General features: G+C 38.6%; 1 protein-coding gene across 2 annotated transcripts; it reads left to right on the plus strand.

The window, feature by feature from the left end:
- Positions 1–1,262: 1,262 nt before the first annotated feature.
- On the plus strand, positions 1,263–9,871 carry LOC111376823 (ubiquinone biosynthesis O-methyltransferase, mitochondrial-like). 2 transcript variants are annotated; one of them, XM_022999824.1, is made up of 6 exons: positions 1,263–1,724; positions 1,804–1,893; positions 8,381–8,459; positions 8,909–8,986; positions 9,092–9,103; positions 9,574–9,871. In XM_022999824.1, exons 1-6 carry the CDS (start codon positions 1,480–1,482, stop codon positions 9,625–9,627), a joined length of 558 nt encoding a protein of 185 aa, XP_022855592.1. In that variant the 5' UTR covers positions 1,263–1,479; the 3' UTR covers positions 9,628–9,871. The 2 variants fall into 2 exon arrangements, with proteins under 2 accessions (XP_022855592.1, XP_022855593.1); XM_022999825.1 differs by lacking the exon at positions 9,092–9,103 and having other exon boundaries at positions 1,265–1,724.
- Positions 9,872–14,467: the final 4,596 nt, after the last annotated feature.

The raw sequence follows: 14,467 nt of genomic DNA on the forward strand, positions 1-14,467 counted from the left end.
GTTTATAAATAAAATATATAGAAAATTACTCTATAGAAAACTAGTGCTATTTTGGTTGTGAATGACATGATGAAGGAGAAGAATCGAAAAGAAATGTGAAACAATTTTCCAATTACGCCTAGACTGATAAGAGTTAAGGCTTGCTCTACATTCCTTGGCCTTATGTCTTTAGAAAATGGTATTAAAGTTATTTATGTCTTTTATAAGCTTAGGTAAACATGCTCTTAATTATCATTTTAGTACAAAACTCCTATGTAAGTGAGTATACTCGTTTGTTTGTGGGCGAAACTCAATTGCCGTATACTAAAATGAAAAATACTCAACTTTAAAGTTAAGACTAAGAGAGTACGACCTCATTTTTTCACTAAAGGGAAAAAATCAATTGTTAAATTCTTATACTCATAATTATTACTTAAGATGGCTCGGCTTCGTCCATTACGAGGTCCAACCTGTCTTTTTAAATTTTAATTCATGTATTTCCATGTAGGTTGTTTTATATATCAATATTAATCAATCGATAATGATCGCAATAATGGGCTATGCCACTATGGGCTACCGTGATTCCTCTTACTTGGACCGAAAAGTCAAAAGAAACCTCATCCCACACGATCGCCTGCTTTACTCATGTCCAACTTCATTGCAATGTAGCTCAAAATCCCATTTGTCTTCCTCTTTATAGAGCATGGTAACTCAAAAGCCGAGTTAAACATTACTTGAGATGACTCGTCCCGTTACAAAAGCACTCTGGGTTGGTGAAATGATCTTCGGGAAGAAAATTTAATTTTTCATTATATTTGCTAGTGTCAAGGTGTTAGTTTTGCAGAGAGCATTACAAAGACTAATGCGTCAATATTCCTTGATGCTTCTTGGGCTTCTAACCTTAGGAATTAGCACCACTTACTTGTCCTTCACCAAGATTAACTCACAATTTTGTTGAGAAAGCACTGCATGAAAACGATCTGAGCCATGGACTTTAAAAGTGCCCAAACTGTAAAGAGCTTCTCGAACCTCCTCTTGCGAGTAAGGTTCTGACAACGGCCGGAGGTTTTATTGAACAAAAGTGAATAATAAAATTGAAAACAAGAAGAATAAGATCATAAAAAAAATTTAAAGTGGCTCGATAATGTGCTTACCACGCGAATAAATTCACTAGATTTGAATACGTAACCAATTTGGACTAGGAAACAAATTTATAAGATGGAGCCCGACTTCACCCATGGCCCACGATCCATTTATCGCCTCCAAACCTTTAAATGCGGGTCAAACATTTTCTCAACCGCAGTCTAAACCCCAAATTGTTATTCCAGCGTCGGATCCGGGCGCTATTGTTACATCTCTGGCGAACTGAGCTGCAATGAATTGGGTGTTGGGCCATTCGATCAGTTTCACTACCAACTTTAAGGGAAAGGAATTACACTCTTGTTCTTGTACTGAAAAGGTTGAGAGCTAATTAAAATCCTCGTCTTTTCTTCTTCCACAATGGCTTCAAAGCTTCTGTTTACCCGAATTCGAACATTAACCCGACCCTTAAAGTCGTTCACGCACCCGAATTTCGAACTTCGAATGCTTATTCAAACAAGGCAATATTCAGATGCAGCGCTGCCAGCTCCAATCGACCCGGCTCACGCTCCTTCACTTGTCGCTTCTGCCAATTTTAAAAGGGCTTCGCAAAGTTCCTTTAACGAAAGTGAGCTCAAAAAGTTCTCGGCCATTGCGGAGACCTGGTATTTTTCATTTCGTTAAGCAAGACACTGCATTTTGTTTAATTTTTGTCATTGTTTTTACGTTTTCAATGAATTTTAGGTGGGATGCAGAAGGCCCTTTTAAACCGTTACATGTGATGAACCCTTCCAGACTTGCTTTCATTAGGTCCACTCTTTGCCGGTATTTCAGGTAATTTTGACCACGCTTTAGGAATTTAGTACATCATCATAAGAATTTACTACATTATAGGCTTTCTTGATGGAAGATTGAATTTTATTCCATTCTTTGTTAAAAAGTTGTTAGTTTGGTTATACAACAAGGGGGAAAAGGAAAAGAGACTTTGATGGAGTTACCTTTAGTGCTCCTTTTAATTCTTAATAAGAAAAATGTACAAATAACTTGACAGCTTATTTTGGGAAAATTAATGGAATATACCTTGTTAGGTGGTACTGGTATATACTATATGGCAATGCTACACTCACTTGAAGTCCTTCATGTGATTTGAAAATTTTCTGCTCCACAATCATGGAAGTATGCCATTTTCTGACTTGAAGCTTCACTTTCTTTGTGTAGCAATTAGTTGTGCCAGTAGAATTATCATAAGCTAGATGACAATTTGTAAGTGCTAGATGCATTTATTGCCAATTTTGCTAGATGATTTTCTCCTTTGTTTTGCTTTTAATTTATAGAATAGTACATGGTTATATATGGAAATTATACAAGGGAATTAATCACTGATTTTGTGCGCTATGCAAGGTAAATAAACTAATTTGCCTAATTTCCTCTAATACCCCCCCCCCCCATCCCTCAAATTGATGATGGTAAGTCCACGATCATCAATTTGCTCACTAGAAAATTATGATGGAGGCGAGTAAGAGATTTGTTGAAAATATCTGCAATCTGCTGAGTAGTAGAAACATGAGAAAGATCAACGAGTTTAGACTCATAGGCATCCCAAATGTAATGACAGTCAGCTTCAATATGTTTGATGCGTTCATGATACACAGGATTGGTCGCAATCTGAATAGCACTAGTATTGTCACCATGGAGGGGCGTAGGATGTGATTGTGAAACACCATGTTCTGCAAGAATACCACGCAACCGCACAATCTTAGAACAAGTAGCGGACATAGCGCGATATTCAGCTTCAGTAGAGGACTTAGAGACACCGTCCTACTTCTTACATTTCCAAGAGATGAGAGCATTGCCCAGAAAGATACACCACCTAGTAGTAGAACGACGAGAATCAGAACAATCAGCCCAATCAGCATCACAGTAAGCGGTGAGCTCAAGAGGCGTCCCACGAGGAAAGAATAGACCACGATGAGGAGTCCCAATAAGATAACGAACAATGCGACGAACAGCGACCAAGTGATGATGACGAGGGGTGTCCATAAATTTGCTAACAGTATGAACTGCGAATGAAATATCGGGACGTGTGATAGTGAGATAAATGAGACTACCTACCATCTTTCGATACAGAGTAGGGTCTGGAATAAGATCCCCTTTGTCTTTTCGATACTTAACATTAAGTTCCAATGGAGTATCAACTAAGGAGGCATCAGATAAATCAGCTAACTTGATCAAGTCCTGAGTATACTTATGTTGATTAAAAAAGATACCATGCTTTGCAGTATGAACTTCTGAGCCAAGAAAATAAGTTAGATGACCAAGATCCTTCATATGAAAAACTGAGTGAAGATGCTGTTGAAGTTTTTGAATGTGAGTATAATCAGATCCAGAGATAATAATATCATCCACATAAACCAACAACAAGACGATGCCAGCAGGTCTTTTGTGCAAGAATAGAGAAGCATCATACTGACTCTGAATGAAGGAGAAATCTAGAAGAGTGCGGCCGAACTTGTCAAACCATGCTCGAGGAGCTTGCTTAAAACCATACAGAGAGCGTTTGAGTTTACATACAGAGTCAGCTGAAGGGAGCGGCATACCAGATGGAAGTTTCATATAAATATCCTCTTGAAGATCCCCATGTAAAAATGCATTCTTTACATTCATTTGATATAAAGGCCAAGACTGAGAAGCAGCAAGTGATAATAAGAGGCGAACGGTGGTCATTTTAGCCACGGGAGCAAAAGTCTCATCATAGTCAATCCCATGCTCCTGACGATTACCTAAGGCAACTAACCGAGCTTTATAGCGCTCAAAAGAACCATCGGAACGAAGTTCCATGGAGTATACCCATTTACTCCCAATGGGTTTCACAGTCTTTGGACATGGCACTATATCCCAAGTTTGATTTGCCTCAAGGGCCTCAAGTTCTGCATTCATTGCCTGTTGCCAACACTCTTGTTCCATAGCCTGTATATATAAGGAAGGAATGACAATTGAGTTAAGAGTAGCAGACATAGAGCTATGGGAGGGTAAACCATACCTATCCGGTGGACGAGTAACACGAGAAGAGCGACGAAGAATGATAGGAGGCGATAGATCATCTGATGAAGGATCTAATGTCGTAGTTGGAGGATCAAGGAGGCTTGGAGGGACAGACGTCTGACCAGAGGGACCGGGATCAGTGATCATAGCGGCATGTCTACGAGTATAAACAAGACCAGGCTTGTATCGAGAGAATTCTTTATGAAACTCAGGCAAGATAGAGAACATAGGAGTAGGGACAATAGTTTCGGAGAGGAAGAAAGATTGATTTTCAAAAAAAACGACATTGCGAGAAATTCTAATACGGTGTGTCTTTGGATCATAGCAAACATATCCTTTTTTTGTCCCACCATATCCTAAAAAGGCACACTTAATAGATTGTGGTGTGAGTTTTGTTCTTTCATGTGGTTTTAAATGAACAAAACACACATCCAAAAGGTCGTAGATGAGAATATGTAGGATGTTGACCAAAGAGCTTATAAAACAGGGAGACATTATTGAGAGTGGGAGAGGGTAACTGATTTATAAAATGTACAGCAGTAGACAAAGCTTCACACGAAAAACGAGAAGGAATGGAAGACTTAATCAAAAGAGTTCGAACCATGTCAAGAAGGTGACGGTTCTTGCGTTCTGCTACCCCATTTTGTTGAGGGGTAGAGGGGCAAGATCATTGAGAAATGATACCTTTTGTCTATAAGAATAGTTGAAACTCGTTAGACATGTATTCACCTCCCGAATTAGATCTTAAGACTTTGATCGAGGAGGAAAATTGCAGAGCAAGAAAAGCCTGAAAGGCAGAGAAAACCTCACTTTTTGCTCGGAAAAAATAAACCCATGTAAAGTGACTATAGTCATCGATAAACGTAACAAAGTATTTATAATGAGCATGAGACACTGCAGGCGTAAGACTCCATACATCACTATGAACAATATCAAAAATATGCGAAGCATGAGAACCATGAGACGGGAATGGTAGTCTTACTTTTAACAAGCTTACATGAAGCACAATCAATAGAAATAGACGAAACCGTAGCAGAATTTTTATTACCAAGCAAACCAGAATTTAACAAATATTGTAACACATTAGAGTTGGGATGACCTAATTTTTTATGCCAATTAACAACATTAAAAGTAGCAGAATTACAAACTAAAGGAAAAGATTAAATTGGCTTCGGTGAAATGGGAAAGAGACGTTCCTCTTTAAGCCCCCTCGTGATCGTCCTCCCGGATACTTGATCCTGCACATGACAACCAGAAGAAGAAAAAGACACAGTATAATTGTTATCAACAAGTTGACCAACAGATATAAGATTAGTTGATAAATTAGGAGAGACTAAAACATTTGACAAGTTTGAGAATATATCTCTTATGGTTGAGATAGGAAGCGTGGTACCATCGGCAGTGTGTAGATTGAGATTTCCAGCATATGGTATAAGATTACTAAGCAACCGAGGATTAGAAGTCATATGATTAGAGCACCCGAGTCCAATAACCAAGAAGAGGGGAGAACTGAAGAATTACCTGAGACACCCAAGGCAAACAGTGCAGAAATAACCATTTGTTGGATAGATGGAGTTTTTGACAGGGCTGGGAGAGGCTGGAACTTGAGCATGGGCAGGTGGCAGTGCAGAACTGGAGACGAACGAGGCAACAGCAACATAATTTTCCCCAGTCTTGCGTGGAGGATAAATCGGACATTCTTTAATGACATGTCCACGTTTCTTGCAGTAATTGCAAACCTTTCGGGGATATTGAAGAGCCATGTGATCAAACGCTTTACAATTGTAATACTGCACACTATACATATTCCGATGCTTGACTTTTTCTTGAGTCACATAAGCAACAGAAACTAGTGTTACTTGATTATGTCGTTGTTCTACAGATGTACGAGTGATAAGACGATGCTCCTCTCTTAGCAATTCACCCAAATAGCCATCCAACGTTGGAATAGATTCACAATTCATAAGGCTGGACCTGATGGGTTCAAATTCAGCTTGTAATTTGATGAGAAATTGATCACTCTTAGTGACTTCATGTACAACCTGGACAACTTCCAAATCGTCAGATGAAACGGATGCATAGATAATATCTGTGTATTCAGTCCAAAGATTAGAAAATTCAGAGTAATATTCTTCAATGGAGCGCGAATCTTGAGAGAAATTTGCCAGTTCAAGTTCCAATTGAGGTTTTCGAGCATTGTTGTTTTGAGTGTAGATTTTCTTCAAATAGTCCCACATAGCACGGGTTGACTTGTAAGGCCTGAGATTAAGAACAATTTGAGCATCAACTGATCCGATTATCCACACCATAATTCGAGAATCTTTCGTTTTCCAGGCAAGGTATTTCTACCTGTCTTTCTCTTGATCTGGAGGTGGGAGACTCCCATCAATATGTCACCAAAAATCACCTTTACCCTCAACCAATAACTGAAAATTGAAAGCCCATGAAGAATAGTTCTTTCCAGTAAAACGAATGTAGACAGAATCACCATTTTCAAATGACACGATGAATTTCGGTCAAAATTAATCAAGCCAAACCCATAGCTCAAGCCCAAATAAAATCAGATTCAACCAGTAAATTGATTCCAAATAACCCAAGCCTAAAAAAATAACAATGATCCACTTAAATTAGGCCCAGTAACAAAGAAAGAAGATAGGTGACCAGATCAACTCACGTAAATCCCAACTCGCCCATGAGCTCGACGACGCTGGAAGAGAGACTGGTGATTACTGACGGTGCCGGAACAACCTTCGATGACAAGAACCGGCCTGGAAAACGTTGAAAGAACGATAGACCCCACTCGCCCACAATCTGCAACAGTACTAGCGCGACTACAGACACGCAATGAACAATAACCCAACACGCGACTTCAACTTTGATGAACAATGGTCCGACTGCCCCCACCTAGACACGCCGACCACTGTGATTCAGTCGCCAAATACAATCTACTAGGAATTGCCGCAAACACTAAGCCCCCGTTTGGCCCCCATTAAAGTAAATTACATTACATTTTATTTTTCTCTCATATTTTCAACCACACAATCTTCCATAAAATAATATTACATGTAAATTGAAAATTTTTACTTTTTTTTTTTCAACCACTCATTTAAAAAAAAAAAAAACTATTCCACCCATTTTTACTTCAAAAAATGGGGGCCAAACAGGAGCTAAGTCAACCACAGGTACGAGAAAAGAATTTTAGGGCTCTGATACCATGCCAATTTTGCTCGATGATTTTCTCCTTTGTATTGCTTTTAATTTATAAAATAGTACATGGTTATATATGGAAATTATACAAGGGAATTAATCCCTGATTTTGTGCGCTATACAAGGTAAATTAAATAATTTGCCTAATTTCCTCTAATATTCATATCCACATTGATATGGTAAACAATTTATATTTCCATTAGTCTATTTGCCTTCGTAATTTGAGTTACAATAATCTTCCTTTAGATTGGAGCTGCTACTGTAATGATGAGAATTTGTTTTAAAAATATGTTTCTTATTAGCACAATGAAGAGGTTTATAATGTTGAAGTACATTGTTTCTCCATGTAAATGGTGAAATAACTAATTTTAGTTTGTTTTAGTACTAGTTGGCTGATTTTTTGATCGTTAAAAAGAATTATCCCCATCGTAAAAGCACTGATCACTAGCACTTGGGGCATCCCCCATATACAAATAACATCATGACAAAGTCAAGCTACAAAATTTGTAACAAACTCTCAAAAAACACATACTACTATCTTGTCTATATCTCACAAGCAAGCACAAGTACAGTGTTTGTATCTGATGTTCCTTTATATTTTTGTACTGACTATAGATATAGCCCCTATTTGGGCCCATTCTTTGAAAAAAAAATTATTTTTAAATATTGATTTGACATAATTTCAACCACATATTTTTCAATACAATAATATTACACGCAAATCCAAAATTTTTTCTTATTTTTTAACCACACATTTTTCATCAATACGCTATTCAAAAATTCATTCTTATGAAAAGAATGGAGCTCAAACAAGGGCATAATATCAGCATAGTGGGGCTAGACTGCATAGGTTGGTCTATTTTCTAATAGAAAAAAACTGACATCATTCAATCTTTATTGGGAACTGGTGAAACTGAGAACAGGGCATTTTTCTCCTGTTTTATTTTTTCTTGATACTTTTTTGGCTTTTCAAATTTATGTGAACTTTTTATTTGTAGGTGAATCTAATTACATAGCACCCGCCTCGACCTAAGTAATCTGTTGGAAGTTGATAATCATGTGCATGTTTCAGAAAGGATCCAAACTGTGCAAGACCATTTGAAGGACTGAAATTTTTGGATGTTGGTTGTGGAGGGGGTATATTATCTGAGGTTTGCATTTTTTAATTTTTTGATGATTCATCAAATAGACATTATTCATTATATAAATCTGTCATGAAATATCTTACTCTCTGGAAAGTCAAATCAGAATTTTTGATCACTTATCTTAACAACAAAAAACCCTTATTCTTAATAATTATGAAGTCAACTACACGAATCCTTTTTCTCCGCTTTGTTTTTGGTTCATTGCTACCTATTGGAGTATCTTAAACAACTGTATTCTTAGCAAACAGAGAAGCTCACATTTGTTTTAGTCTATACCTCCTCTTGATTATTTGTTCTACTCAGATTGCGACATTGTCGAGTCTCTTTAGATATACCATTCACTCGTGTTAAATTGGAACCATAATGCGATCTTATCAATTTGGCAGGCAGATACACTTGTATACTAAAGTTTAACTTGACTAGTTTTCTAATTAAGTTTTTCATTTATGTTTCAGCCTTTAGCTTGTATGGGAGCCAGTGTAATGGGAATCGATGCTGTGGAAAAGAATATCAAGATCACGCAACTTCATGCTGTATGTTTTATTATAGAACAATAGTAAATGAACATCTTATATTTTACTTACGAATGTATGTACAAACATGCGCCAAAATGCATACTATTTTTCTTTGTTTGCTAGTGTGCAGGGAAGGTATGATATCCAACTATCCTTAGTTTTCTGTTGGTTTCTGTTTCCCTGATTTCCTCCAATGCAATCCTTCACCATCATTCACTTTTGGACAACTTAAATGATTGACCTATCTGGATTCCATGGTGTTGGATGATCACATTCATTGAAGAGTCAAACCCATATCAATGTATCTGTACATTCAGCAATACATCTAAACTGCAAAATACTTGACTCAAATCTGATGAAAATTTTGTATTTTTATTACTTTATCGTTTAAGAGCATGAATGGCAAAGCTTTGGTTAGATATACTTTTTATCCACACATTTCGCAAGACCCACAACTTATGAGTACCACCAAACAAGCAGTATGTTGTTTCAGAATTGTCACTTATGCTTGCTTTCCTATCTGTCGTATTAAAATGTTTCTGAGATTCTGTTTTTAGTCATACTCATTTTCTTACCTTTTTCTTGGTTATTCTTACCATTGTCAGTATCCTTTTGCACTGAAATGTCCGTGCACTCAAAGAAGCAGTCCTGCCAAATGATGCAAAAGATGCCCTTCTTACAAGACTTCATATTCTTAAAATTTTCTTGTATTACTAGTATTATCATTTGGATTGTATTTTGGGATTCAGTATGAATATTGATGGGCTTTTATATCTTCCCCAAGATTTGGATCCTATAACTTCATCCATAGACTATCGTTGCACAACTGCTGATACACATTAAAAAATATTTGATTAATTGTTAATTGCTTTCACATATTCAAATAAATCTTGTATACACTTATACATCCTGTTACTTGTGTCTTTATGTTAGGCTGTCACCCATTTGTTGGGAACAAGTGTATTTTTCAGATGATCTTTATACTTTAATTATTAAATGTTATTGTTCATGTTTTACCATTTGAATTCTTTTTTCTGATGTTCCCTAGTGCCCGAGTGTTTCTTGTAGTCTGTTTTATTTTTTGAGTAGCGGGTGGAATAATTGCTGATCATTCTTTAGGTGTGTGCAAGTGCGTTTTAGCTTTCAACTTTTCACGTACTATTGCCTCGTCAATTCTGATTGCTATTGCTGACATTTATGTGGCAGACTGGCAGTAATTATATCGTCGTCTTCATTTTTTTAAAATTTTTACTAGCTTGAAGCCTTGAACTTCAAAAGTCATTCTTCAGAGCTGATACATATTGCAATTGTATAAACAAAAAAGCTAGTGGAAGAGCGAAGACAATTTGACGCATTAATTGCATTAGAGGTACGTAAATGCGTTGATTGCTGTAAGTTAAATTCACTTATAGCAGACGCAAGAAGGCACTAGAGGGAATCAAGCATATGACAGCAGGGCCTTAGTAATTTACAGAATTTTGTTTAGGGTTGTTAGCTATTTTGTTAAAGTTAGTTACGGGGAAAGGATATAAATAAATGAGTTTGTTGGGGGGGGGGGAACTGGGTAGAAAATATATTCTGAGAAAATGGTGGTCATCAGTGTAGTGCAGTTTCTTGTTTTCCGTATTGCTTCTAGTTATAAAAGTCATAAGTTCTTTCATCTGTTCCTATCACATTGGTATCAGAGCAACAGATCCATCCTATAATCATGACTCTCAACGATCGAGTGGGAGCACTAGAGCAGCAGGTAGCAGACAACCACGCTTCCTTGCAGTTGAGTATGGAAGCTATGAAGGTGGAATTAATGGAAAAGTTCGACGTATTGTTGCGAACTTGGGAGGTGCAAGAGAGAAACAGGAAAGAGAAAGGAAAGGCCACTTCAAAATCACCAGAACCATCACCGGGGTTAGGGAGAGATCAAATCAGGTACTGGAGGAAGTGGAAATAGTGGTGGTAGCTTCGACAATGGGTGGAGGTCCAAGTCGTGAGTTAGGCGGCTGGACATGCCGGTTTTTTATGGGGACGATCCCGATGGGTGGATTTTTTGGGTGGAGTGCTATTTCAGCGTTAACTGAATGACAGAAGAGGAGAAATGGGAAGCGGCGGCAGTGTGTTTGGAGGGAGATGCTCTGGCGTGGTACCAGTGGGCGGAGCGCCGCAAACCCATGAAAAATTGGGAGGAATCGAAGATGTATTTGCTGCACAGATTCCGGCCACCCCAAGAGAAGTCACTAGGTGCCCTATTTTTAGCTATCCAACAGACAACCAACGTCTATGTTGTGCATGTGACTCATATAGAGTGGAACACAGGTTCTGGATCAAATGGGCAGATGCCGGCGTGGAGCAGAGTGGAGTGAGAGGAGCGGAGCGCATTGAACGGAACGGAGCGGGGATATTTTCTGTACGGACCTTAAAGTCTTATATGGGCTCAGGCTAGGGTTAGTATAAATAATATGTTGTAACCCTATTTTTCATAACTGAATAAAGAAATCTCCACTTCGCTCTCGTGGACGTAGGCACACCGCCGAACCACGTAAAATTCTTGTGTTGATTTTCGTTTTCATCTCTTTAATATTGCGCATAAAATCCAACAACTGGTATCGAAGCCAGGTTCGGATGGCGAGTTCTTCGATTGCAAATTTTGATGTGATGAAGTTTGACGGATCTGGGAACTTCGGATTATGGCAACGAAGGGTGAAGGATTTGTTGGCACAGCAAGGGATGGTGAAGGCATTATCTGGGAAGAAACCAGAGGGTATGTCAGATGCCAATTGGGAAGAGCTTGAGGCACGAGCAGTTAGCGCAATTCGGCTTTGTTTGGCGGACGAAATCATGTATCACGTCATGGAAGTTGAGTCTCCGGCGGAGGTGTGGGAGAAATTGGAGAGTCATTATATGTCAAAGTCTCTCACGAACAAGCTGCATCTAAAGCAGCGACTGTACGGGCTGAAGATGTTGGAGGGTACGGATCTGATTCAACACACTAATGTGTTTAATCAAATCATCAGCGATCTATTGCGACTTGAAATCAAGTTTGATGATGAATACAAGGTAATGATTTTGTTGTGCTCACTTCCTCCTTCGTACGACCACTTGGTGACCACGTTGACGTGGGGTAAAGAGACTCGAGAATTGGAGGAAGTCACATCAGCCCTGTTAACCTACAATTAGCGGAAACTGCGTACTGGTGAAATTTCACAGGGTGAAGGGTTGATCGTAAAGGGCTACCTGGATTGTGGGAGAAGGAAGGACAGGGGTGTTTCTTTTAGAGGGAACACAAGATCAAAATCTAGGAATCAAAATAAGAAAAACGTCAAGTGCTACAAATGCCATCAAATGGGCCACTTTAAGAGAGACTGTCCCAATAAGAAGCAGAGTGATGAAAGGAAAGGTGATGGGTCCTCAAACTCAGCTAGTGTTGCAGAAGGAGCTCGGATTCTGGAGATGAAGACATGTTATCAGTGTCTGCAGGTAATTCTGTAAAATTAAATGACTGTTGGGTACTTGATTCAGTCTGTTCATATCACATGTGTCCTCATCGGGATTGGTTTCATTCATATCATTCTGGTAATTTTGAATATGTTATGATGGGTAATGATGCATCATGTAAGGTCATTGGAATGGGGTCCATAAAATTTAAAATGTTCGATGGTGTGATAAGGACCTTGGAAAATGTTAGGCATGTACCTGAGTTAAACAGAATCTAATTTTTTTAGGCACTTTAGACACAAATGGTTACTCTTATAAGTCAGAGTGTGGGGCTCTAACAGTGAAGAAATGGGTTATGATTGTGATGAAGGGTCAGAAATTAGTAGGAAATATCTACAAACTACTCGAGGATACAGTTGTAGGTGGAGTTGTTACAGCAGAATCTGAGTCAGATGACACTCTTGTATAGCATATGCGATTGGAGCATGTAGGAGAACGTGACATGGTTGAGCTTCACAAGAGGAATTTGTTGAAGGGGGTAAAATCATGCAAGCTAAATTTATGCAAGTTCTGTGTACTTGGAAAACAGTCCAGAGTACAATTCAAGATGGAAAAGCACAAGACAGAGGGAATTCTTGATTACGTGTACTCAGATGTTTGGGGACCAGTGAGAGAGTTGTCCAAAGGTGGATCTCAATATTTTATTACTTTCATTGATGACTTCTCTAGAAAAGTTTGGGTATATTTCATGAAGCACAAGTCTGAAGCCTTTGTCAAGTTCAAATTTTGAAAAGCAGAAGTAGAGAACCAGATGGGCAGAAAAATTAAGTATCTGAGGACAGATAACGGTACAGAGTATACAGATTCACAGTTTCTGAGATTTTGTGAGGAGCATGGTATTCAACGGCACTATACAGTTCGCAAGACATCGTAACAGAATGATGTTGCGGAAAGGATGAACAGAACAATTGCAGAACGGGCAAAATGTTTAAGGCTGAATGCAGGGCTCTCGAAGAGATTTTGGGCAGAAGCAGTGAACATGGCATGTTATGTTATAAACAGATCACCACGAACAGCACTAGATGGTAAAGTTGTAGAGAAAGTTTGGACAGGTAATGAAGTTGATTATTCTGAATTGAGAGTATTTGATTGTCCGGCATACGTGCATGTATCTAGTGATCAGTGATCTAAATTTGATCCGACATTAAGAAAATGCATTTTTTTGGGCTATGTTAAAAGTGTAAAGGGATACAAGTTTTAGGATCCAGAGGCAAGGAAGATGGTGATAAGTAGGGATGCAGTATTTGATGAAGCATTCATGCTTAAAGCTTCCATAGATAAAGAGAAGCTCAATTTAGACGAGGGCAGAGGTAAGAGCTAAGTGGTGCAAGTAGAACTAGACAGTGTAAACACAAAAATTAATGCTCAGGGAGCAGATAGTTGAGCCAAGTGGTGCAAGTAGAACTAGACAATGTAAACACAAAAATTAATGTTCAGGGAGCAGATAGTTTTGAGTCAGAGGTGGAGCAGTATCATAGTGTTGCCTTAGATAGACCACGTCGCACGACCAAGCCACGAGCAAAGTATGGATTCGAGGATTCGGTTTCTTATGCACTCATTACCAGCAATAGCGATCCTATAACTTTTCAGGATGCCATTGGTAGTCAGGAGAAAGGTAAATGGATAGAGGTTATGACGGAGGAAACTGAGCCACTGCATAAAAATGATACTTGGGATTTGGTGGAGCTTCCAAAGGGAAAGAAACAGATAGGGTGTAAGTGGGTGTATAGAAAGAAAGAAGCAATGTCAGAAAAGGAAGGAGAAAGATACAAGGCTCGATTGGTAGCAAAGGGATACTCACAGAGGAAGGAAGTAGATTATGATGAAATTTTCTCTCCGGTCGTCAGACACACTTCCATTAGGATTGTTTTGGCAATGGTGGCTAATTTTGATTTGGAGTTAGAGCAGCTAGATGTGAAGACTGCTTTCCTTCATGGTGATTTGGAGGAACAGATTTTCATGGAGCAGCCAGAAGGGTTTTTGGAACCAGGAACAGAGAATCTTGTGTGT

Source organism: Olea europaea, unplaced genomic scaffold (genome assembly GCF_002742605.1).
Source record: "Olea europaea var. sylvestris unplaced genomic scaffold, O_europaea_v1 scaffold1564, whole genome shotgun sequence".
Lineage (NCBI taxonomy): Eukaryota > Viridiplantae > Streptophyta > Magnoliopsida > Lamiales > Oleaceae > Olea > Olea europaea.